The sequence below is a fragment of the Psittacula echo genome, assembly GCF_963264785.1.
Source record: "Psittacula echo genome assembly, chromosome: 2".
Lineage (NCBI taxonomy): Eukaryota > Metazoa > Chordata > Aves > Psittaciformes > Psittacidae > Psittacula > Psittacula echo.
In genome coordinates, this window is record NC_137737.1 from 129,513,448 (window position 1) to 129,540,147 (window position 26,700).

Here is a 26,700-nt window from a genome sequence, read left to right on the forward strand (position 1 = left end):
GACGTGCTGTGGTATGGAATACCTCTTTGGCTAGTTCGGGTCAGGTGTCCTGTCCCTGCTTCCTCCCGGCTTCCCCTCCTCCCTGGCAGAGCATGAGACTCACAGAGTCCTTGGTCAGACTAAACATTCTGACCAGCAACTAAAAACATTGGTTTTATCAGTACTGTCCCCAGGCCGAAAGTGAAAAACACAGCGCTGCACCAGCTACTAAGAAGGAGAAAAATGACTGCTACTGCTGAACCCAGGACAACATGGCAAAGAAAATAAAATCTTTTACTCTAGTATTCTCAAAAGATAAAGGAGAAATATATGCACTAACAGAATTCTTTACAGATAATTTCGGAGACATACTGCTAGTGAGCCAAAAAGAGGTGAATAATTCAGAAAGTCTGGAAGGTAAATGAGAAGGATTTTACAGTGTATTTCAAAGAGAAACCTGAAAACTGAGTCACTAATAAAATATGTCATTTAAATGACATTTTAAATGAGCTGTTAATTAACATTGTGGATTTCTTTGTAAATACATTCTGAAAGATTATTCTGGAAACTGAATGGGAAAGCCAATCTCACCACTTACATGAAAGCTCAGTAGGAGGTAGGAAAATGCAAGAAATCAGGCACAGAAGTGTTTGTATATGAAGGGATACTGAATGCACAGGTTGAAAAGCAACACAGAAGAGTAAAACAAGGCTGAACAAGAAGCATAAAAAATGGTGAATGATACTATGAAGATCCAGTAGTTTTCTTTTTTCTCCACAGGCTAGAAATGAACACCCAGTAAACTACTGAAGGTCATGAGGAGATTCTGATTGACTTTCTGAGGTTTGGGTCAGGCTCTTAGGTTCATCCACCTAAATTCCAGCATTTATCTGCAGTGCTAAGGTGAAAAGTTTCCATGCCAAACAATAAACTTCACTCTAAAATCCCTCTGTAGTCAGGGAGGAATGGGCAGTTCAGCCTAAGTAAAGACTAAGTGATGCCCTGAAGATACCTCTCCCTTCATAGAGAGGAAGCTTAGAGCAGTGCCTGAAATTAGGCAAAGTGTATCCAGCATGCTGAATAAGAATTAACAATGAGGTTTGGTTTTATTTTCTCATTAACCTTGATGGAAATGTATTAGTCTTCAAGTAGACAATGCCAGTGCTCTTCAAGCCTTATGCTGATGGGAGAAACAGCATTTTCTGTGAACCGTAATGGCAGCCAAAAAACAAGTACTGGTCATTTGGAAAAGTTAGACTATTCTCAATACAGATTCATGCTTCAATGCCTTTCTAGAGATGGCCAAGTAAGAAAAGTATCCCTTTTTGCATAATAAATGATTAACCGTACATCTCCAATCACATCTGGAAAACATTGCTGAGTTTCATTCTGAATAGCGATGTTCCCTGCTAATGGTTCTGTCAGCATATGCTTCTTTAGCCTCTTGAAAAATATTTGATAAAATATTAATATAGAAATAAAACAACAAAAACACAAAACAGAGATTTTCCTATTTTCTGATAAACCAGTATGGCTCAGCATAAGCTTACCAACATTTTTTTCTCCACATTACACCCTTATTAGCGTAAAATGTGTTTTTTTTCTTGATGTACTCAGACTCAAAGGCATGCAAACCCAGCCAGCAGTGAGAGAGGGAGAGCTTGCTCAGCAGCCAGACTGGAAATGACACCCTACCCCTCTAAACTTCTGGGGACACCATTCCTTTTCCTTCTCCAGCTGCTAGAAGTAGACTGTGGTTAAGAAAAAAAAAAAAAAAAAAAAAAAGAAGAAAGAAAGATAGAAGTAGAAAAAACTAGATTAGGAAATAATAAAGTGCTGGGCCGGCTGGCTGGTGATAATGAATCTTTTTTACTTTCAGAAGCTAAGAAGCAAAAAGAAGTAGGATGGATGAGAGCTGCCTCTCTCCAGCAGCCAGTGGTGAGGCTGTGCTTGGCAAGTGGGGATACTGGCTGCTGGGTGGAGTGGATGGATAAAGTGGGTGTGATTTGTGACACTCCTTGGGAAGAAGCCACCATGGCACATGCTGTTCAGCCAGCTTTGCAGTCGGCCTCCTCTGCCACAGTGATGTGTTTCAACTCAAAGAAAGTAGGCATTAGACTGCTATAAAAATTAAAATGAGGCACTACAAAACAAAATGGTACAATATGGTACTAGCGGCTGGTTAGCACTTTCTGGTCAATATGACCATCATCACTTAACTATAGGCTTGTTTTTGGAACTTCAGCCTTCTAGCAGCTATAGTTTTAAATATAACACAGTGATTAGAAACAGTTAGTAACAGGTTGGTGCCATTATTCCCCTTGAGTCCCTGAAGGAGAAATTAGAAACCCTGTTTGAAGATGAAATATGACCATGAGAGGATGCAGTCAAGATCCTGAGTGAGGCATCCTGATCCTGCCTCATGCTCTGCAAGACCAGCCAGAATATAGGATTTTCAGGAATATCTGGGTGAGTAACTGGCAATCCAGAAGTCAGGAAGAATTTATCAACTAAGTAGTGTAACTGGGATAACTCAGAAGTAAATCCAGCAGACCTGCTTTTAGTTCATATTTTCTTCTCTTTCATATTCAGTGGTTTTTTTCTTCGTTTTCTTTTATTAGTTGTTCCTCCTTTCCCTGTGTTATCTGTTCACTGCCCATCCTTCCAGTCTACCCTTCCATTATCCTTTGCTAGTAGTTAACTTTTTCATCCCCACAGTTAATCTCAATGAGCCGTTCACTACCTGAATCACACCTGTACTGAATACTTATGGGTACCTTTCATTCAGCTATTTGTTGATCATACTGAATAGCAAACTCCAATTATATTTTTAAATCTCTCGTTTCATATTTACTTACTACTTTAGTTGATTGATTTATTCTTTCTCCATCCATCCGGCCCACAGCCACAAACACTTGCTTAAACTTGCTTTCTCTCTCATAACCACAATTACTCACCCACAACTAGTAGATGATCCTTATTTAGGAAATTACTTGCAATTTGGAGAGGGTAAAAGGGATACCAATAACAACAAAATCCAGAACCAAAACAGGAACTGTTGGCTGTCAATTTATCAGTTAAGCAAACAAACAAACACAAACAAAAAAATCCACCCACACAAAAAATCCCCCCCAAAACCCTCAAAAACCAAAAAACCAAAGCCCCTAAACAAAATCAACACTTGAATATAATACATTTCTTAAATAGGCTTGAAGACAGATTCCCAATGCTGCATATCAGTAGGGAAACTTCTCATATAAAATGCAGGGAACCGTTCTTCATATGCCTCTGTGATTACTACAATGCATTTAAATAAAGGAGAGAAGATCGTTTCAGTTTTTCACCTTGGCCAAGTCTTATTTTCATTTTTCAGTATTTTATTTAAAAAAATACTATTGTAACCCTAAACCTTCACTTGGTTATGGTGGATGCATTTATTCCTTTACTTGTAGCTTAGTAAGTCAGGTTTTTGTAATCTGTGTATGACTATTTGCCTAATTTTGTTGCTGGTATCTGCTATTAAACTTTGGCTGAGGCCTGGATTTTGCAATTGAAATCATCACACATGTTGACTTCATTGGGCTGAAGAAAGTAATAAGGGTCTCCCTGCATAAAATCAGTACAGAACTGGGGCCTGAGAGTGTAGATTAACGTATTAAAGTATATGATGTAGAATATATAATATACAATATTAGCTGATTAACATTGCCTCTGAAGCTTAACTTTTCCAGTTTCCTGCTTTGGTGCAGACCGCTAACCTATTTTTTGTGTTTAATTGTAAATCAGTTGTGAGGAAAGAGATTGATAATGGCTAAATTCAAGACATCCAACATCAAAAGAAAGTTTCAACATTTGGACAAAATAAAACCAGGTGTGAATAAAATATCGTATTGCACTAGTACGTGTTATTAGTGCCATTAAAGTACATTTGAATCTGGTGTTCTATTCATTTTCAAAGCTGACATTTTTAAATGTATATAGGCAGGACTCTTGCAAATTTAAAACAGAGCATTAGGACTTGCTCTGGAATCTGTAGCACCATCATACTGTATTTTGTTGATACATAATAATTAGTAATTTTGTGTGTCTAAGCAGGGGCCATCAAATTTTTATAACTGAATAGTATCCTTGTTGGTTAGCACATGAAGTAATAACAAAAATGTTACTAAAAAAAGATGTTTGTAGCATCTTGGCGTATGTATGTAGTGTCTTTGATAGCACACTGTTACATATGCTCAATATCTGTTCTAACGAACAGTCTTAAGGATTTTTGTTTGCAGTTTGCCAGCTAGTTTTAGGTTAGAGTTGTTGTGTTTCCATCTTGTCCTTTTGCTAAATATCATGACAGTGTGAATCGTAGCCTCTCTGTAATTTTGAAGGAAAATAGAAGTTGTATTATCATTTCTGTCTATGAAATTTATTTCTGAAGTGAATGCCATACATATTTCTGAAATGAATGCCAAATGTATTTTCTAGAAGTGAGTGCCATTGAAAGCCAAGGCAGGCAATTTATACTGTGCATAATAATGATATTAATTTTTATGGTGTGTATAAGTTACATTTTGATTAGTTTTTTGCATGATTAAAAATTTGCAAAGCCTTTATGGCCCCCAGGAGCCTACCTGTAATAAACAGCTCTCACCTTCCAAACCATAAAACAGGTCTGCAGTACTTGAACATTAGAGCTAATTGCTTGCTACATCAAAGGGAGCACCACAAGACTGAGAAAAATCACAGAAAGGGGGTGGGGAGCAGGGGGCAGTTTCACCTCTAAAGGTTATGTGTTTGCGGCTTGGTGGAGCCCTGTAAAGTTGTGGCCTCAGAACTGCTGTTTGCGATTAAGTTGATGGGGAAAGTCTATCCCGCAATCTCTCCCTGCTGCTGACACAGAGTCTTTGTTCACATTCAGATTTCTCAAACTGTTGCCAGGGTCAGGCTGAGGTCAGACACCACGATGATGTATAGGAGAACATGTCTGGGAATTTCTCTCACACTTAAAACACATACCAGAAAAACAGGAGAGCACCCTGCAAAAATTGTCTGATGAGACCCAGATGATACTGTAGCTTTTCTTTTAGTACCTTCATAATTTTCTTTCTCTTTGCCTGACACACAATGTTTTATTAATGTGTGCCACGATAGCCCTTACAATTTTATGTCCCCTCAAGATAAGGACACTCAGTAGCACTTTGACACTTCATTTTCCAGCCCAGGGGGATTGGGCCAGTAAATCTAGTAAAAGAAGCAATGCATCCGTTCCCAAGGATGAGTCAAAAAGGGATTGCCATCGGCTCTGTGAGGCCACAGGGCCTGACACTGAATAAGAGCCTCGTGTGTGCGCTCGGCATTAACACAGCCCAAGCCAGGCATGATCACAGGCTCGCAGCATCCTGAACTGCGCTCCCCCACCACCCTGACAAACACAGCCCCGCTTCCAGCTGTGACAGGGATGCCTACCATGTTTGATTAGCTATCATCGCGGGAGGGGGCAGGGGACCGCAGAGGGGAGAGCGTGAAAACAGCATGAGAGGGAAGGTCCATTCTGATGGAAATTTTTTTTTATATATGCCATTATCTTTAAAAGAGGGGACCATCTTTCTCCCTGTATTGTTCCAAAAAGTGGACACCATGCTTAGTTCTAACCTATTGTATTTTGATGTCAATGCAAATCACATTGGTCTGTGATTGAGATTTCTTTTTTCTTCTCTTTTCTTTTCTCTTTTCTTTTCTTTTCTTTTCTTTTCTTTTTTTCTTTCTTTTCTTTTTTTTTCTTTTCTTTCTTTTCTTTTCTTTTCTTTTTTTCTTTTCTTTTCTTTTCTTTTCTTTTCTTTTCTTTTCTTTTCTTTTCTTTTCTTTTCTTTTCTTTTCTTTTCTTTTCCTTTTTTTTCCTTTCTTTTCTTTTCCTTTCTTTTCTTTTCTTTTCCTTTTCTTTTCTTTTCTTTTCTTTTCTTTTCTTTTCTTTTCTTTTCTTTTCTTTTCCTTTCTTTTCTTTTCTTTTCTTTTCTTTTCTTTTCCTTTCTTTTCTTTTCTTTTTTCTTTTCTCTTTCCTTTCCTTTCCTTTCTTTTCTTTTTTCTTTTTTTTTTCTTTTCTCTTTTTCTCTTTTTCTCTTTTCTTTTTTCTTTCTTTTTCTGTTTTTTCTTTTTTTCTTTTTTTCCTTTCTCTTTTCTTCTTTTCTTTTCTTTTTTTTTTGTTTGGTTTCCAAAAACGCAGCTGTAATTTTCTCTCCCAATTTACAAAAGGTTTTGCAAAGAGTTGAGAATTGGATAGGTTCGCCACATTGATCTGAGGGGTTGTTTGCCTAGGCATACAGTTTCAGTGCATGGCTGGCAAGTAAGGCACTAAGCAGCAATTTTTTTGTGCTCAGCTGCTACATATGACAGAGGATATTTCATTCGGCTGTCAGAATGTTATTAATAAAACATGGGGTGCGAAGAGGGCCACTATTTCCCCTTTCAATCACTATAGCATTTACAATGAAAATTTTATGCAGTGTGTAATTTTCAGTTAATGCTTGACACTTAAAATGTCGGTAGCTGCATTTTGTATGGTTCCTGAAGGGTTAATTGTATCATGTTCCCTGCATAAAAGCTCTGCTTATCAAAAGTGAATAGAAGAGTGTATGCAAATGTGTGTCTGTGACCTTTTGCCTTTCCAGGGTTAATTTATATGGTCATTAAAGATTTTATGAAATCGAGCAGCCTGGTGCTTCGAATCCCATTTTACCTTCACCTTCTAATTTATATAATTCCTACCTGAACTGGGAAATATGATTTTTATTTTTTGTGTGAATGTGTGTGCGGCAATGAAAACAGCATGCTGTGCTGTAGGGAGTTGCAAGTCTGGTTATCTGGCATTACTCAGATTGCTAAAAATTCATTAAAATGTGACATCAGCACAGTGAGAGACAAATGATCACAGGATGAAAAGGAACAGTGGGCCTTTCACGGATTAGTGCTACGCAGCCCCAGCATAGAAGCTAACTGCATAAACAGATTAATCCACCAGTAGCAGCATAGCTAAGATTTACCGAATAATTAAATGGGTTTGAGTTACTGTGAAGATTTCCGTGTAATCTAGCTGGTGCGAACACGTAAGTGAGGTGTGGGTAATGCTGCTTCCTCAGAAGCCATGTACCAAGTTGCATCATTTATCCTGAATGGCTCCCCCTGGAGACAAAATTCAAGACTTCTCCCACAAAGCCAGAGGTTTATATTTAATACAGTACCTAATACCTAATACTTACTGCAATTAGTGGGATACTGCTGCACTAATAGGATTTATATTTGAATTCCCTTCCCCCCTTTTTTTTTTAATTTTTTGGCTCCAGGATGCATTTTTACATGTGCTTGCTTTTGTTCCAGCCTATGCGGTGTGTATGTGCATGCATCTGCGTGTATTTTAACACATATCATTTCTATCCAAAGAATATGAAATGACAGGCTTTAAATCTGTCACACTGGTGGAAAATGGGTACTCTGATGAAGACACAGTCAGATTTTCTAGATAGATTCAGAAATGTTGCAAATTATTTGTAATTAATGTCCAAATCCTTTCAAGTGCTGTTTGCTCCCTTTTCTTTCCCTCACTCCTCTTTCCCCCTGTCTGCTACCCTCTGTTAGTGCTGTTCTTATTAGAGGATATATTTTCAAACTGCTCTTAAGTGTTCACCGAGATATTCTCTGTGCTTATTTACAGAAGAACAAGGTGAAGATACAGAAGGGACTGCTAAAAGTACATCACTGGCTGTGGCTGATGATAAAGACTCAAGTGAAAGAGACAATAGTGAAGGCAAAAAACCTAGTAAAGACTCTGGTAAGATGCTAAAATTTTGTTTTCCCCCTTTTTTAACTTATGAAATGCTCTTTCATTTCAAACTGTCTGGACAATCCCACTACTATTCACTGCATGTGCCTTTTACATGTGATTTCTATCAGTAGCCTCCCATTGACCTATTTTTAATCATAACCATCTGACAGGGTAGATGCGGATAAGTTGAAGAATATTACAGGACGACCAGTGAGATTATTTTTTAATCAAATCAGTTTGTGTGCTTGTAATTTTTTAAGCGCCTTTCATTAATCTTAGCTGTACTTGTGATTTCTCTGATGGCATATTAATTTTTCATAAGTATAGGATTAGGTACCACTTGAATTTTTTGTTCAATCAGGTTTTGCCCCACTTTTAACCCAAAGAATGTGGGGCTTTTTGTTATTATTATGTTTTGCTTTTGCTCTCTGATCATGTACTCCCAAGAATCTGGCCTCTTCCTGGGCATTTATTTGAGGCATTTTGAAAAAAAATACACAAAATCCAGTGAAAAAGTTTACAGATGATTCAGCCTAAGAAAGAGGAAATATCATTGAAAACGGATTATGGTTTGGGTAATTTTGATCTCCTGGAATAGACAAAGCCCAGTAATGAAAGCTACTGTCTTTGAAAACAAAACCCCTATGTCATGACATTTACTTGTGCACAAACAAACCCAGAGCCAGCATCTGGTGTAGATACCGAAGGCTTTTTCTGTGTTTTATTTAGCAAATATGTGACTTCATCCATGCTTTTTATGTATGAGATGGAAATCTGCGGTCACAGTGAACATTACATTGGCTACTTTGCCGCATGCTATACCTAGTTACATTATGTTGGATTCACTGAAGCAGAAGAAGTGCTGAAACAGGTTGAAGACTATTAGTTTCAGGTAGTCATCTATCTTTTCCTTGTATGCCAATGACAGCAGCATACAAAGGAGGTATTCTCTGTAAAGACATATAGTTGTAGAGAAAATATCATTTTATGTCTGAGTTTCTTCACATCCAAATTCTCTCATCCTGTAATTTACTCTTTACATATGAAAAATTTTTGGATTTTTGATTTATTAAAAGAAAAAAATATATAGATGGCCCTTTCTGTGCTGAATCAATTCAGAAGACTGACTTAAAGATTAAAGCTTTCTTTAAGTTTGCTTGTTGACATGCTAAGGTCAGTACCCATCACAGTTTACAACCACAGCTGCTCTTCAGTTGCTTTATTTTTTAAGATCAAGAGACTGAAGAAAGGCTGATGATGACAAGAATGATGTTGAGCAAGAAACTGTGTTGTGGTTTAAAATATATATCCCCCTTGGCTGGCTGTCTGACTTGAGAAAAACTGGAGTGCAGTAAAGCCATGATCCCAGACAGGCATAGGTCCTCCTGAGCAGTCTCATCAGGGACTGTCCTGGACACTCACCAGAGGAGGGGTGACAGCCATCAGCAGCCTGCATATCCTACCATACTCTGTCTAGAGGACACTGTGAACTGCTTCAGGGAGTTTATCAGTCCTGTCTTTTTCTTAGGCAGGTCCATTTATAGTTGTTCAAGACAGAATATGGTATTAAAGCTTCAGGAAAAAAAAAAAAAAAAGGATGGAATCTAGAAAAAACTACTGAAGGGGAATTCTCAAAATTCCATCAGGATTAGCCGCTCATAAGGGCCAAGTTTAATTAGGACAAACCTATATCCAGATGCCTACTGGGTGCACTACAAAAACCCAGCATAATTGTTCTGCATTCCCGTGCCAGCAATTACACAAATAACTTTGCAGTAAGATTCATATAAAAACAAGGGTTGAAATACATGATTGCTTTTGTGCTTTGCAGAAAATAGTTTGTGCTGTAAAATCCGAAATATTTAGAAACTTTTATTTTCCTAATCTAAATTAATTCTGCATATGTAACATTCAGACCATCATCTTAATTTTCACTCAGCTGACAAGTATTTCTAATGACTGCATAACTGCTTATGTATAATTGAATGTTAATTTGAGCTTTCTCATGAATTGAGTGTTGCAAGTCTTGCCAAAGAAATCTCAGGAAAACCAATAAATTAATCACAATACTAACAAGTTAGACAGGAAAGTGGTGTGACTCCTCTTTAGCATAGAATCCATTAGACAAGAAAGGATTAACATGTATTTAGTAACAGTGTGTTTGTGTAAGCTGTTGTGCTGTATTGCTTACCTTATCTCAAGGAGTAGAGCTTTCAAAATGAGACTTGGCAATATGCAAGTTATATTTGTTGAATATTCATTCAGAATAGAAAAGCCTACTAATGCCTCATTTATATTGTCATTTAAATCTAGTGCCACTTTAGATTCATTATAATCCAAATTACAGCTCTATGCAGTACAGGAATTAATATGGAATTTATCCAGATTAATACATTTGCATTGAAAATGTAATATGTCTATGCCATGGCTAAGGGGAGCACTTTTTAATAAGGTAGTAAACATGAGGACGGATGGAAATTAACCTTCATTATTGCAATGAAAATTATCCTTTCATTCTACTCTAATTAGAAAGAATACCAGTAATTATAAATTTAGAATTATTTTGAGACTGAATAACATCATCTGATGTGTCAGAAGTCTTAAATTATGCAATCTTTATCAAAAACATAGATTCATAAATGAGAAAACAGCATTTTGATTATGGCTTTTCTGGGATTTTTTTTTCACTAGTATATGTATTTTAGTAACTTTTCCCTTCTTGCTAGTCACACAAGCAAATGTTATGAAGGTGATGACATCTGAATTGCAGTGAATTATATCATTTTTATATTACCAATCTTACACAAGTTAAATAATTCTATAACTGACGAGCAATCATTGACTAGTCTATTTCATGGCACTTATTTATAATGAAACTTACTTTTTGAGATATATTTATTGAACGTACATTTTTCATCTAAAATAATGCTGTGTATTTTAAATTATAAAATGAATCACAGTTGTGTTTCACAACTAGGAACAAAACCCCAACAAATAATGTATCTCAAGTACAAAAAGTGCACATTTAAAACTGGATTTAGTCTTTTCCTACAACTGTCCAGTAATAGCATACCAGTGGAACATCTAGCTGTTTAAACAGTGCCATACAGCATGCTCAGGACCATAATGTTTTCTCTGTTCTCTCTCTCCTCCTTCAATACCCTTCCTATAAGACCATAACTTTGCACAGCCTTGCTACAAGAAGCTCCTTAAAACAGTGAATTCAACACAGAAAGCAGAAAATTGATATAGCAAGATGAGGCACTGAATTGTACTAGCTGGATCATTGTGTAAGGAGCTGATTTCCTTTGTTCTTGGCATGTATACTCTGGCTTGGGGGCTTGGTCCTCACCACGTGCTGAGGAAAGTGGTGTCCTCATGCCAGAAGGAAGAATCCACTCTCCCCCTTTTTTTTCATTCTGTTGGGGTTTTTTTTGGTTTTGTTTTTTTTTTTTTTTTCAAAGCTCACAGTAAGTTATGGACTTAGTTACTTTACTACAGACCAGATGTAACTTTGGTCGTTTAAGAAGAATCAGTTCTTGGGGTTGAATGAATCCAGAGCAATAACAACAGAAACAACAAAGCCTCTGTAAATTTTGACAGTTTATATAAATATAATAGTAGACATAGTAAAAAGCTATGCTTTGTCATGCATTTATTGACCCCAGCACAGCGTTTTACAAAGCTATGCTTTTATTATATTAACCGCAAAAGAAAATTTAACTGAAAAAACTCCATGTTTTTACAGAAACAAGAACTACGTGTTTCATGATTATTATAGACCCTTTGAAGTAATTAAGTTATTCCATCCTGTGGTGGAAGATGATGTGCAATATTAACCTTGTGTGTGCTCAGGCGCACACAGAGTGCACTCTGAGCTAAATTTCACTAGCAGTAAATACCGCTGCCAAAACACAGCTAAATGCAATTTCACAAGTGAATTTTTGAGCAGAATTGGGTCCTAGTTTCTGTAGCAACCTGTTGAGAACAATCTAGCATGATGAGGGGAATCATAAGGGAAGGCAGAATTGTTTTGTTTTGTTTTTTTAAAACTCAGCTTCCTGTGTAACAGTGTCCACTTACACAGCTGAGATTCTGGTCCATTTGTCTTTAAAAAAACAGACATTTTAAAAGTGATATGCGATAAAGGTAAGAAACAGTAGCTGACTATTAGACGTTTTTGACAGTTGGAAATGAAGAGAGGTTAATAATTTGAACCTATCCTTCTAAAACCTGAGAAGCAACCTGTCTCTGTTAATATAGTATGTCACTTTTTTACTTCCCATAATTCTCACAGTTAAGACATTTAAACAATGATGGTGTATAGGCAAGTAAATACAGGCCAGGGAGTACTATATTATTATAAACCAAAGTGAGTAACATAATAGTGCCTTATGTGATTGCATCGTGTAGATTCTGCCTTTAAGCTTAGTGAGTCCTTCAGGTCGTCAGCACAGCACTGATAGAGCAGTCTAAATGAGGCCTCCAGGATCTGTTCCTGAGAGTGTAAAAATGCAGTGGGGCTCCAGAAAGTGGCTTGTTCAGATATTACACTGATGTTGACAAATTGGTCATTAAGGTAAGGAAATATAGCAGGAATAAACTTTAATTTGATCAAGAACATGCAAAAATTAGGGGGCTAAATTACACCAAAAGAAATAACTAGCAACTTAGGAGTGAAAAACAATGTGTGGGGAAATCAACGTTAAGTTATGTCATAAAATATGTCTTTTTTAAAAAAAAGAACCTTCAGAAAACACCCCTGTGTTATTCAGTTTTGAATTGCTTATTATTGTGCCATGAGGCTTTGGTAGTTACCTTGAAAACTGTTCTTTTATTTTATTCCTCTGTAATGTTGCTCTTGTAATATCAAATATTGCACAGTCTATATGAAAATTATCATAACAAAAAGTTATTGGTTTTGTCTACAGAAAAATACAGGTAAGTATTTTCTTTGTTCATGTTTACTTTGTTGCCAAAACATCCATGACCTTTTTTTTAAATTAATCCTAGGTTATTGTGCAATGAGGTGCAATTTGTTCATTTATATGAACCTTATGTGGATTGAAAAAAATCAAGATAAATCTTCATGCACAGCATACAATCAGATTACCCTTGGACTATATATTTACGTTGGGTCTGATAGCAATCAATGGTTTAGCTTCATTGCGTTTCAAGATGTATTTGCACCCAGTGTCCAGTGATAGTGTCCTCAACCTGGAAATAATTTAGTTGCAAATTGACTGGAAGATGGTGAAAATTGAAAGTTAAAATTAGAAATACTCATAATAAACAGCAGAAAAAAGGTCAGATGATGCCGCACTATGATGAGATTGGAATGGTCGGTAAATGAGGTTTTGTGTTTGTCATGAGATGTATGTGACATGCCTACCCAATGCTCTTGTAATATCCAGCCTAGCAGAAGAGATTATCTGGCAAATTGATGCTGGAAAGAATTTTCTGATGACTGCGAAATTAGAATTGCACTCTTTACTTTGATGTGTGCAAGACTGGGCCACATTACACAGTAGTTTGGGCATAATATTAAATATAGTATTTAATACTTAATAACTATCTATAGAAAACAATTACATTCTGATCACAAATGCCAGACTATAAAAAATCACAGTGTAAACACCTAAGGCAATCCCAAATGACTGATCTTTGTATATAATTAGTATTAAGTTAGTTCTGAAATCCTATTCTCCACAGTATTTCTTTTAAAGCCCCACTATATTTAGCTTCAGAATTGTAACCAGGCAGGAGCTATCAAAACAGCACAATAATCATATTGCTCAGACAGTTTAGAAAAGAGAGAGGGTAATTAAACAGCAGCAAATTAATGATTTTGAAAACCAAGATTTTTAAGCAAAAACTGATTTGTTTTTGTGTAATACACAAATTCATACTGAGCTGCTAAAGAGAGAACTTTATTGATTAATCTTTAAAGGCAACCTAAGGTTATCTAAACAGCAGAGAAAAGTCCATTTTTAAATGTATTTATAGGGTCTCCATCAAGGACAAACATGTGTTTTCACCTTTGTGCTTACCAGAGTTGTTTTATTCAACTAGATTTTTTTTCTCAGAACTTAAAATAAAAGACTCTTAAAGACAATACCGATCTTTGGAATCACAGCCTTTTTGTAGCTCAGGATATTTTAAAGTTTAAAACATGTTCTTAAAAATTGTGTTTTCGCAACAGGAATAGTCACACCAGAGAAGGAACCAAAAGTGAACACTGTGGTAGGGGCACAACAGATTCTTCTGGCGAAAGAAGAGGATGGTGCAGCTAAAAAATCAAAGCCTCCAGAGGACAATAAATTTTGTCATGAACAGGTAAAAGAAAATGTAACAGTTTAATTGCATTCTAGAACTCTTTCAAATGACTCAAGAATGAAATGGAGATGATACGCTGTTAAAATAGCAATATCAGCAAGTTATAAAAAGCACACTGACTAATAGCCTGCATCTTAATTTGATTTTTTTTTTTCAGTTCTATCAGTGTCCTTATTGTAACTACAATAGTAGGGACCCAAACCGTATCCAGATGCATGTCCTGTCACAGCATTCAATGCAACCTGTTATCTGCTGCCCCCTCTGCCAGGATGTCCTCAGCAACAAAATGCATCTCCAGCTTCATTTGACCCATTTGCACAGTGTGTCCCCAGACTGTGTGGAGAAACTGCTCATGACAGTAAGTGTTCCAAGTGTTCTATTGCATATGCTATAGAAATGTACTTGGGCCTCTGGGCAATGTATTTTTTGTGACATAGTATTCAGGTAGCTTGAGGGGGGAATGGGTCAGGGCTCTTAGGTCCTGTTGCCAGCTCACACAGTGACTGATGGTCCCTTGGGAAAATGACTGAAGGTGAATTTCAAAGATGAAAAACCTGCAGTTCCTCATTGACGGTAACCTTGGAAAAGTCAAGCCTGTCCATGTCTCTAAGTGCACACCTGTAAATCCTGTCTAATAATATCCAGGTCTCAGAGGTATTTTGACTTCTGTTTGTAAAGAAAAAGGAATTCCCTGCAGAATGTAGTTCCCAAACGTAGAAGGATTCTTGTATATGCTGTACTTGCATTATGTTATATGAAATATCACTAGTAATGCTAATTGAGAACACAATTACATTATTGTACAGAATGTCCTGTTTCTTACTTTCTGCTTCTGCATAAATGACTATTTAGGGCTTTTGTGACTAAAATGTGAATGTGAAACAGAAAGGCAAGTCCAAGAATAGGTAGCAGTCCAGTTAGGTCAGTTCTTTAGGATATAGAATATTTGATTTCAAATACCTACCCTGGATCAAAAAGGGACTTGAACTGGCTTCCCAACGACTGGAAGGAATGCTATAACCAGCAAACTCTTATTTGGAGGATGAATGCCATTCTAACCTCACCAGAAGAATCCTGTTCTTCACTGTACAATTTGACATTGTGCAAACCATGTCAAAATAATAAATTTCTGTGAAAAATATTGACTAGGCACCATTCAAAAACAACACTAAAGACACAATCAGGTCTAGAATATATGTATTATTACAGCATAGACTCAGTTAGAAAACAGATCTCCTAAGACACCCTGATTCTGGTTGTCTTGCCTTTTTAGAAGGAAATGCATTTGAAAGTCTCAGGGATTGACCTTCTTAAGGATTTAGTTCTGTCTCCTATAGACAGCTACTTCATTTATATGGTTGTGGTTGTAAGCTCACAACCCCATTTCCAAGTAAAGCAGCAAAATAAAAAAGCATTGAAAGAGTCCCTGCCTGGAGGTCTGGGGTTCCTTGTGCAAAGATGAGCAAATACATAATTGAGGATTCTTCTTTTCTTTTCCTTGGATTTCTGCTAAGTATAACTCTGCCAAACCATGTAATTTTGGCCCACCACAAGGAAAATGAAGTAGAAATTTAACTTTCCCAGACCCTTTTAGGAAACTGGAAAAATATGAACCTCCCCTCTTCCCCACTGAGCAGTATTAGCTTTCTTCTGAAATTCTCCATGATTCCCTCTATGTTGATAATGGGTCAGCTTTGAAATCTCTCCTCTCCAAGTGCTGGGGAGTTGTCTCACTGTTTCTGAGAGGAAAAAAGGAAAAAAAAGAGTGAGAAACAGATTTCAAAATAATCTGCATCATTTAAACTGTTGTAGTTGCTAACACAGATATGACCATATCTGAACTCTCTGATGACAAAATAAATAACATTTATAACAAATTTTTCTTCTCTGGGACATTTAGAGTCTACATCACCCTTTTTTTTAAATCCCTCTCTCCCAGATAAACTCAGAATCACTAGTCCTCTGAAAGAATGCTATTAATGCCATGTTTAAATTACAAATATACTAAGCCCAGGGCTTCTTAAAATATAACTAGAATATCTTTTCCAATAGGCAATTGATATGCATACACACATGCATATATGTATGTTTTTTAAATCCTAATAAGTGTTTGAAATATGTTTTAACTGTTAAAGAGCAACAAAACATTTTTCCACTCATATATAATAATGTATGTAGCTTCCACTATCATACTAATTTACCACTCAAAATTCTCTTATATGGCTATTCTTATTACCTCTGTATGAAGTAAGGAAATGCTATCCTTATGTTAGAGACGAGGAGCTGCAGCACAATCTGAACTGATTTACCCAAGGTTATTTAGACAGAATCTGGCAGTGCAGGAATTTAAAACCAGACCTGCTAAGTCTTAGTTTGAACCCCCAGACAATCCATTATTTCAGGTATGAATATGCTTTAAAGATCTAAGCAAAAGGGAAACATGAACTGTTGAGCAAATGTTCATGTTGACTTAATTATCAGACACATAGAAGTACATGCTTCAAAGATTTCTGTCTATAATTTAAAAGCACAACACAACAGGTAAAGCTGTCTGAAGAAGATACATAAGCAATTGGAGAGAAGAAAATAAAAATCTCATTCTAAATGGAAATAAGTTACTATTTTTGTATGGAAATAAACTTAAAAATTTCTTTCAAAGATCATGGAAGGTCCAGCATTTGTTTAAAAACGATACAGGTGAAACAAAGTGGGAATGCCCTCAGTCAAGAACTGATTGGTGACCATATCTCAACATGATCTCTGTCTTTGGAGAATGTCTGAATAGAATTCCCCTGATAAATCTGAACGACCTGACATAACCAAAACCTTCTTTGTGGTGACACTGAGACCAATGGAGTATTGAGTGTAGGTAGTTCTATAGCATCACCTTATTATGGATTATTTTGAGTCTATTGTACACCAAGGGACAGCCGATGCTCTGGATTTGTAGTTTGTCAGAAATCATTTTCAAGGACTGAATCAAGTTCTTCATTTGGTACTAGCAGTCTTTGATCCAGATATGGTGGATCTTTTGAATTATTCCATAGTGCTGTATAGTATAAAATAGCAGGACTTTTCCTGTAATAATAGTGTGTTCTTGGTTTTCAAAGGTTCCTGTACCAGATGTCATGATGCCCAATAGTATGTTGTTGCCAGCAGCTGCATCAGAGAAATCTGAACGTGACACACCTGCAACCATTACGGCTGAGGGATCTGGGAAGTATCCAGGTATGCAAGAACAAACCCAGACATATAAAAGCTACCCATGGGCAATTTAGAAATAAACCACTTGTTTCTTTCTTAGTAAAGTGAATCCTTTGTGGCTTGCATATAACTATAAGAGATAAAAAGAGAAAAATAACAAGGGGCCTGAATTTGGCTGACTGCACCCATGCAGAACTACGAGGATACACGTGTATGCCAGACTGTTTGCTTTTGGTAGAGAGAAAAACAAACAGTAGTGCCTAGCCACTTTGAAGGCAAGACCTACCCTGTTTAGCCACCAAATAAGACGCAGTCCCAAAAGACAGTGGCACTTTCACCAACATCAATAGGGAACGTTAGGGAAGTGATTCTGCCTGCATTTCCAATAGTAGGTTTCTTATCCTGGACACTTACTGTATTCTGTGCTGGGAAACTACTTTGCTATCTCCCACAGCATGCTTCTCCCTCTCTCCTCAGACCACTTTCCTCTTCCTCTCTAATCACCTATCTATTGTCCCCGTTTCTCCTCTCTCCTTCTTTCTGACTGTTTCTTTCTTTTCTTGTTTGGTGCTCCCATTATAGCAATAAACTCCTACCTTGTGACAAAGAGAAGCCATATGCTACTCCTGGGCCAACTATCACTTCCAGTCTGATGACTGTGTTTGTTTTTTATTATTTTTTTTAACCTCCTATTGATCCTGTCTGCTTTATTCTCTGGGGCAAGGATAAGTTGCCATGAATTGTTAGGCAAACACATGGCATGCCAGGTGCCACTCTTGATTTCTGATTAAAAAAACCCTCAAACAAATAAAAATAATACTATGTGCTATTCTCTTCTACTTGTGTAAAAGAAACTTCACTTTCTTTAACTAGGTGAAAATCCTGTGGATGAGAAAAGTACCCCTGGGACTGACGAGTCAAAAATTGGAATGGAAATTAAGACCGAGGAACAGAAGCCACCTAAGGAATCTACTGAAACACCAGATTGGAATAAGAGCAGCAGTAAAGATATGAAGATTGCTGATTCAATGACAGATCAGCTAAACGAACAGCAGAAGAAGCAACAGCTCTCTGTTTCTGACCGCCATGTCTATAAGTATCGTTGTAACCATTGTAGCTTGGCTTTTAAGACTATGCAGAAGCTTCAGATACATTCCCAGTATCACGCTATTCGGGCAGCTACCATGTGTAGCCTTTGCCAACGTAGCTTCCGTACATTCCAGGCTTTAAAAAAACACTTGGAAGCAGGCCACCCTGAACTCAATGAAGCTGAACTTCAGCAGCTGTGTGCATCTTTACCTGTCAATGGTGAACTCTGGGCAGAAAGTGAAAGTATGGCACAAGACGATCATGCACTAGAACAAGAAATAGAAAGAGATTATGAAATGGACCAGGAAGGTAAAGCAAGTCCTGTAGGAAGTGATAGTAGCTCTATTCCTGATGAAATGGGTTCAGAACCAAAGCGGACCTTACCTTTTAGAAAAGGGCCAAATTTTACTATGGAAAAATTTCTAGATCCATCTCGCCCGTACAAATGTACAGTGTGTAAAGAGTCTTTCACCCAAAAGAACATTCTCTTGGTCCACTATAACTCAGTGTCCCATCTACATAAACTCAAGAAGGTTTTGCAAGAAGCATCAAGTCCTGTCCCTCAAGAAACCAACAGCAACACTGACAACAAACCCTACAAATGCAGCATTTGTAATGTTGCATATAGCCAAAGTTCTACATTGGAAATCCATATGAGGTCTGTGCTTCATCAGACAAAGGCAAGGGCTGCAAAATTAGAACCAAGTGGTAATATAAGTAGCGGAAATAGTGTAGCAGGGAATGTTAGTAGCCCCAGCCAAGGAATCCTAGAATCTATGAGCTTACCAGCAGTTAACAGCAAAGAAACACATATAGATGCCAAAGAATTAAATAAAAAGCAAGCTTCTGAATTAATTTCTACTCAGCCTACACATCACCCACCCCAGTCACCAGCACAACTTCAAATGCAACTACAGCATGAACTGCAACAGCAAGCTGCATTCTTTCAACCACAGTTTCTAAACCCAGCTTTTTTGCCTCACTTTCCTATGACGCCAGAAGCACTCTTGCAATTTCAACAGCCTCAGTTCCTTTTCCCATTCTATATACCTGGGACAGAATTTAGCTTGAGCCCAGATCTGGGTTTGCCAGGTTCTGCCACATTTGGTATGCCTGGAATGGCTGGTATGACAGGATCACTGCTAGAAGATTTGAAGCAGCAGATACAAACTCAGCACCATGTTGGCCAAACCCAGCTACAGATACTGCAGCAACAAGCACAACAGTATCAATCCACCCAACCCCAACTTCAGTCCCAAAAGCAGCAGCAGCAAAGTAGCAAGCTGATGAAAGCAGAGCAAACTACCATAGTGAGCACAGACTGCCAGCTTATAAAGGATATGCCATCATATAAGGAGTCAGAAGAACTTTCTGAGAAACAAGAGAAGCCAAAGCAAGAGTCTACAAGTGAGAATGAAGGACTAAAAGAAAGCAAAGATATGAAGAAGCCAAAATGCTCAGAACCAGCAATCCCACCACCCAGAATAGCTTCTGGAGCAAGGGGGAATGCAGCCAAGGCTTTGTTGGAGAACTTTGGGTTTGAGCTAGTTATCCAATACAATGAGAACAGACAAAAAGTGCAGAAAAAAGGTAAGACTGGGGAAGGTGAAAATACAGACAAACTGGAATGTGGAATTTGCAGTAAGCTCTTTTCCAACATTCTTATTCTGAAGAGTCATCAAGAACATGTGCATGGACAGTTTTTTCCATATGGAGCATTAGAAAAGTTTGCCCGACAGTATAGGGAGGCGTATGACAAACTTTATCCAATTTCTCCATCTTCTCCAGAAACACCACCGCCTCCACCACCACCACCTCCACCACCTCCACCTCCTCCTCCTCCAACTCCTTCTCAGCCTTCTTCAGCTGGGGCTGGAAAAATTCAAAACGCAACTCCCACACCTTTGCAAGCTCCACCACCCACCCCACCACCACCGCCTCCTCCACCACCACCACCTCCTCCTCCACCACCACCACCATCAGCCCCACCACAAGTTCAGCTTCCTGTTTCACTTGACCTCCCACTTTTCCCTCCAATTATGATGCAGCCAGTGCAGCATCCTGCATTGCCTCCTCAGCTTGCCCTGCAGTTGCCACCAATGGATACCTTATCTGCAGATCTTACCCAGCTTTGTCAGCAGCAGCTGGGATTAGATCCCAATTTCCTGCGGCACTCTCAGTTCAAACGTCCACGTACAAGAATCACAGATGACCAGTTAAAAATCTTGCGGGCTTATTTTGATATTAACAATTCTCCAAGTGAGGAGCAGATCCAAGAAATGGCTGAAAAATCTGGTCTTTCTCAGAAAGTTATCAAGCACTGGTTTCGTAATACGTTGTTTAAAGAACGGCAGAGAAATAAAGATTCTCCATATAACTTCAGCAACCCTCCTATAACAGTATTGGAAGATATCAGAATAGAGCCTCAGCCTTCAGCTGTAGAACCTTACAAGTCTGATGCATCTTTCAGCAAGAGATCATCTAGGACTCGGTTTACTGACTACCAACTTCGTGTCCTCCAAGACTTTTTTGACACAAATGCTTATCCAAAGGATGATGAAATCGAACAACTTTCAACTGTCCTGAACCTACCTACTCGTGTAATAGTCGTGTGGTTCCAAAATGCACGACAAAAAGCTCGCAAAAGTTATGAAAATCAAGCTGAAACTAAAGACAATGAGAAAAGGGAACTGACAAACGAGCGTTACATTCGAACCAGTAACATGCAGTATCAATGTAAAAAGTGCAGTGTAGTTTTTCCCAGGATCTTTGATTTGATTACACATCAGAAAAAGCAGTGTTATAAAGATGAAGATGATGATGCTCAAGATGAAAGCCAAACGGAAGATTCGATGGATGCTTCTGATCAAACAGTGTATAAGAACTGCACAGTTTCTGGCCAAAATGACTCTGCAAAAAGCCTGACAGTCACAGCAGCAAGCTCTGGCTCTGGTTCTAGTACTCCTTTGGTTCCGTCACCAAAACCAGAACCTGAGAAGGCTTCTCCTAAACCAGAGTCCACAGAAAAACCAAAACAAAATGAAAACATCCCTAAGCAAACTGATACAACTTCTCAAAGTGCAAAACCAGTACAGTCTACTCCAGTAACCTCTTCTGACCCTCAGCCCTCATCTTCTCAACCGCAGCAACAAAAACAGTCACAGATAGTAGGGAGACCTCCTTCTGTATCACAAACCACACCTGTTCCTTCCAGTCCTTTACCAATTTCAATGACTTCTCTACAGAACAGTCTACCTCCTCAGTTACTACAGTACCAATGTGATCAGTGTACAGTTGCCTTTCCAACTCTAGAACTTTGGCAAGAGCACCAGCACATGCATTTCCTAGCAGCCCAAAACCAATTTCTTCACTCACAGTTTTTAGAAAGACCAATGGATATGCCCTATATGATATTTGACCCCAATAATCCTTTGATGACTGGACAGTTACTTAATAGTTCTCTTGCTCAGATGCCGCCACAAACTGGCTCATCACATACAGCACACCCTGCTACAGTTGCTGGTTCCCTGAAACGAAAACTAGATGATAAAGAAGACAACAATTGTAGTGAGAAAGAGGGAGGAAACAGTGGAGAAGATCAACATCGTGATAAGCGTTTAAGAACTACAATTACTCCAGAGCAGTTGGAAATACTTTATGAAAAGTACCTACTAGATTCCAACCCCACCAGAAAGATGCTAGATCACATTGCACGTGAAGTGGGATTAAAAAAGAGGGTCGTACAAGTCTGGTTTCAGAATACAAGAGCCCGAGAAAGAAAGGGACAATTCCGTGCAGTTGGTCCAGCCCAGTCCCATAAAAGGTGTCCTTTCTGTCGAGCTTTGTTTAAAGCAAAATCAGCTTTAGAAAGCCACATTCGCTCTCGACATTGGAATGAAGGGAAACAGGCTGGTTACAGCTTGCCTCCAAGTCCTTTGATATCAAATGAAGATGGAGGAGAAAGTCCACAGAAGTACATATTTTTTGATTACCCATCACTGTCATTAGCAAAAACTGAATTATCAAGTGAAAATGAATTAGCCTCCACTGTATCGACCCCTGTTAGCAAAACTGCAGAAATGTCACCGAAGAACCTGTTAAGTCCTTCTTCTTTCAAAGCAGAGTCTAGTGAGGATATAGAGAATTTAAATGCCCCTCCTGCTGACTCTGGATATGATCAAAACAAGACTGACTTTGATGAAACTTCATCAATTAATACTGCAATTAGTGATGCCACAACAGGGGATGAAGGGAACAATGAAATGGAAAGCACGACTGGCAGTTCAGGGGATGCAAAACCTGCATCACCTCCCAAAGAACCAAAACCACTTGTGAACGACACGCTATCAAAAGCTGCAACTACACCTACAAATGAGAATACCGATGACAAATTTCTCTTTTCCCTAACAAGCCCCTCAATACATTTCAGTGAAAAAGATGGTGATCATGACCAAAGTTACTACATTACTGATGATCCTGATGATAATGCCGATCGCAGTGAAACTTCAAGCATAGCTGATCCAAGTTCACCTAACCCATTTGGAGCTAGCAATCCCTTTAAATCCAAAAACAGTGATCGTCCAGGCCACAAACGTTTCCGAACACAAATGAGTAACCTTCAGCTCAAAGTTCTCAAGGCTTGCTTTAGTGACTACCGGACTCCAACAATGCAGGAATGCGAAATGCTAGGGAATGAGATTGGCCTGCCCAAACGTGTGGTCCAGGTCTGGTTTCAGAATGCCCGGGCTAAAGAAAAGAAATTCAAAATCAACATAGGGAAGCCATTCATGATAAATCAGACTGGACCTGATGGGACAAAGCCAGAATGTTCTCTATGTGGTGTGAAGTATTCTGCGCGTTTGTCCATAAGAGATCATATCTTTTCCAAACAACATATTACAAAAGTGAGAGAAACTGTGGGAAGTCAGCTAGATCGGGAGAAAGATTATTTAGCTCCTACAACAGTTAGACAGCTGATGGCACAGCAAGAATTGGATCGCATAAAGAAGGCTACTGATGTGCTGGGATTAACAGTACAGCAGCCAGGCATGATGGACAGCAGTTCTCTTCATGGTATCAGTTTGCCAGCAGCTTATCCAGGACTCCCTGGCCTTCCTCCTGTTCTTCTGCCTGGAATGAATGGTCCATCCTCCTTACCTGGATTTCCACAAAGTTCAAACAGTAAGTCTATCTGGGGATGATTTTCTCCTTGTATTAATTTGATCATCTTGCATAGTCACCATCCCCTTCTAAACCACAGCATGTTGTGCATTCATATTACACTTCTGAGAGTGGTCTGAATAGCTAAAATGTGCAGCTATGAGGTGTACTCAGTGCAGTTCTCAATTGTACCCTAGATAATATCTCTGATTTTGGAAAAAAAAAATAAAATTTGAAATCTAATTGACAGAAATTATGTTAGTCCATATTAGGCTTGTTACAAAAGCAGTATAAAAATAGCATTGTTAGGCTTTTTTGTCTGTTTTGAAAGACACTCACTTAGGCAAAACTTGGGTTAGAATTTTATATGTAAATTCTTTGTATGCAAATAATTAATGTCTGATAAAACACAAAATAATAATTCCCACGTTATTGATTCATCAGGTATTTGGTCCACTCCTTAGACCAGTCCAACCTGTTGTTTATTTCAGAATAAATGTTTTTTTCAGAATCTTGTTTTTCTCTTCATTGGATCAGAATGGCTTTCCTTCCACAATGGAGTCTCTGGCTGAGTGCCCTCCGGCTTTTGTCAAAAAGCAATCAGCACAGAAATTGTATATAAGGGAAATATAAATTGCTGTATTTCCTTCTTAATGGCATACAGTGTCCAGGTCCAAAAACTGGCTGGCTGTTGTTCATTGAAATTATAGATATGGTTTCTCCATATAACTTCTCTAAATAGCTTTGTTTAGGTTGACCTTCAGGTAAAGTGGGCTCCAGAAAATTCAGGCTTTGATTATACTACTAAATGAAATTTGCTTGAGATGATATTTTTACATTATTTTACTCAAAAAAACAGAAAGTCCCCATGCAAAGTGAATCTTGGGAATGGTTGTGGACCCATGATAGCCTCTCAGCTGTGCTCGAGGGCTTTTTAGGAGAATGTTAGTTGGCCCAGTCCAAAACAGTGCCAGTGACTATTCCTACTCTTTAACTTTAGAAATGGTTTAGTTTCAGTTTTTTGGAAATGTTCCTTGCTATTCTTTAACATGCTAGTATCACTGCAGCCTCAGAGTCTCTGAATTATTCTGTTAATAATGCAAAAGGTATTATTACAAGCCAACTGGTCCATAATAATTCAATTTTCAGATTTTCTAATTTACACCAAATATCTCTACTTTGAGATAAATTTAAATCATTAGTACCATAGCATACACAGTGCATTGCCATTGAGATGGATTTTTACCCCCTTTCATCTTGCATCTTCTTAAGGTTAATTAGCCCATTGTGGGCAAAGCCCACTGTGTAAACTAGCTAGTAGAATCTTGTTGTTACCTTTTTCTTCTGCCATATGCTAAATAGCCCCTACATCCGCTTACTGTTGCCTAGCAAATACTTACATGCATAAATCTCCATTCCCTAATGATACATAATGGAGCAGTCATAGTGAGTGGAAAAAAATAGATTATTTTAATCATTCATCATAGAAAAACAGTAATATACTCAGATGTTCTCCAGTACGTGCTCAACACTAGTATTTTCTGCACCTAATTAACCCATTTCTATTTTCTTCTCTACCCTGCTTTGGCTGATAGTTCACATTCATATTTGATGCTAAGAATCATATAACAAGTACCGTTTTGAAAACAGGCTTCCAAGCAAGCTTTTCTTCAGCTATAGTTTTCTAGCAGCTTGTATGTTCTCATCCAGCAGGACAATTGTTTTGCATCATTCTTAGCATGAGGGATGTTCTGAAGCCAATTCCCTGATGACTCACTTTTCTATACTTTAGGTCTACTTTTTGTGAATTCCACTGCAAGCATGTCATTTCTTATCTTTCGAACCCAATCCTGAAAATGCTCTTCAGAAGTCTCACTGGGATTCTGTATATTCAAATATTTACCTACTTTCACTGATACTTACAGGGTTGGTAACTGTATTTCCTGTGGCAAAGCCCATCCATTCTGTCCTATGTGTTGTCAACTTTAGTAAGATCCTTACTTTTAAAGAATATGCGTGCTGCTTGATAAGACAGGAACTACTGAAACTATAATGGTAGATGTCACATTTAAAATTCTCTTTTGTGTTTTTCTTTACTCATGTTAGACAGAGAATTAGCCTAATTAGTTTCACTGGTTAATACAAGTTTATGAGGGATTTCACTTTCTGGTTCTTTCATCCAGTATTGTCTATGGATTTCCAAAAAAGTACAAGACCCAGTTAATTTTGCAAAATACTGTTCTTTTTTTAATTGCAGTATTTGCTTTTAAAACAGGTTTGAAGTGGAACACTTGAAAATAATGCTAAATCACAAAAGATGGAAATATTCAAAATGCTGTTCATTTATCCTATTTATGTAGTGCTCATGCTGGACTTTTATTTGCAAAGATTATTAGATTTGTCAAAATAAGATAGCTTCATTTCTGAATGAAAGGCTCCATTAACATTATATTCAGTTATTTTCTTCCAAACTATGTGGTTTTAATGTCAGAATTACTGTGTTCTAGGATGGTGTGTCAAAGCATCCTCTTACCTGTGGTATATGTTTCTGTAGACAATGTAATTGTACCATCTTGTGCGCATCAAATGCTGAGCAAGGTCTAAAAATTACTGCTGTCTTTGGTCAGCATAATTCCTAATACGGCATTATTTGGTAGAATTCTAATTCATACAGATTTTTAGTCCTGGCTTGTCTTTGTTCTTCAAGCTCCTTATTTTCCAGGTGACTGTAGATAGAAGAGTTCACCTGTTGTTTTCAGCTGTTTTTAAAATTCACATTCTCCTTTCTTCTTATGTTTGTGGTTTTGCCTATGATCCCTTGCAGAAAACTAGTGCTTCATCTTGCTTCCACCTATTAATACTGATTCTATGAACCTTTTAATGTCATCATTGTTACCATAGGTTCTTTGCACATCACTTAAGCCTGGGCTGCCTTGAAGATTCACAGCAGCTTTTTCCAAGAATGCACACATGACTGGGTAATGTGTACTTAGTGGTTTTTGAAATCTTATCAAGAGAGAAATATGATTCAGCAACAGTTACTTTCCTTATTATTTAGGACACTAAAATCTGTTTTGTGTTTTCTTTTGGCCTATTTGGTGGCAGTTTAGTTTTCATATTTTTAG

The 26,700-nt window shown here is 37.9% G+C and overlaps 1 protein-coding gene across 1 annotated transcript in view; it reads left to right on the forward strand.

Annotated features, from left to right (window-relative positions):
- ZFHX4 (zinc finger homeobox 4) overlaps positions 1-26,700 on the forward strand; it is a gene marked incomplete at both ends in the record, with an annotated part of 127,255 nt that overhangs the window by 96,944 nt on the left and 3,611 nt on the right. The window contains 5 exons of the mRNA XM_080639445.1: positions 7,676-7,792; positions 13,989-14,134; positions 14,280-14,480; positions 17,233-17,350; positions 18,200-23,596. Coding sequence (XP_080495571.1) covers positions 7,676-7,792; positions 13,989-14,134; positions 14,280-14,480; positions 17,233-17,350; positions 18,200-23,596 — 5,979 coding nt within the window. The remainder of the gene's footprint in view (positions 1-7,675; positions 7,793-13,988; positions 14,135-14,279; positions 14,481-17,232; positions 17,351-18,199; positions 23,597-26,700) is intronic.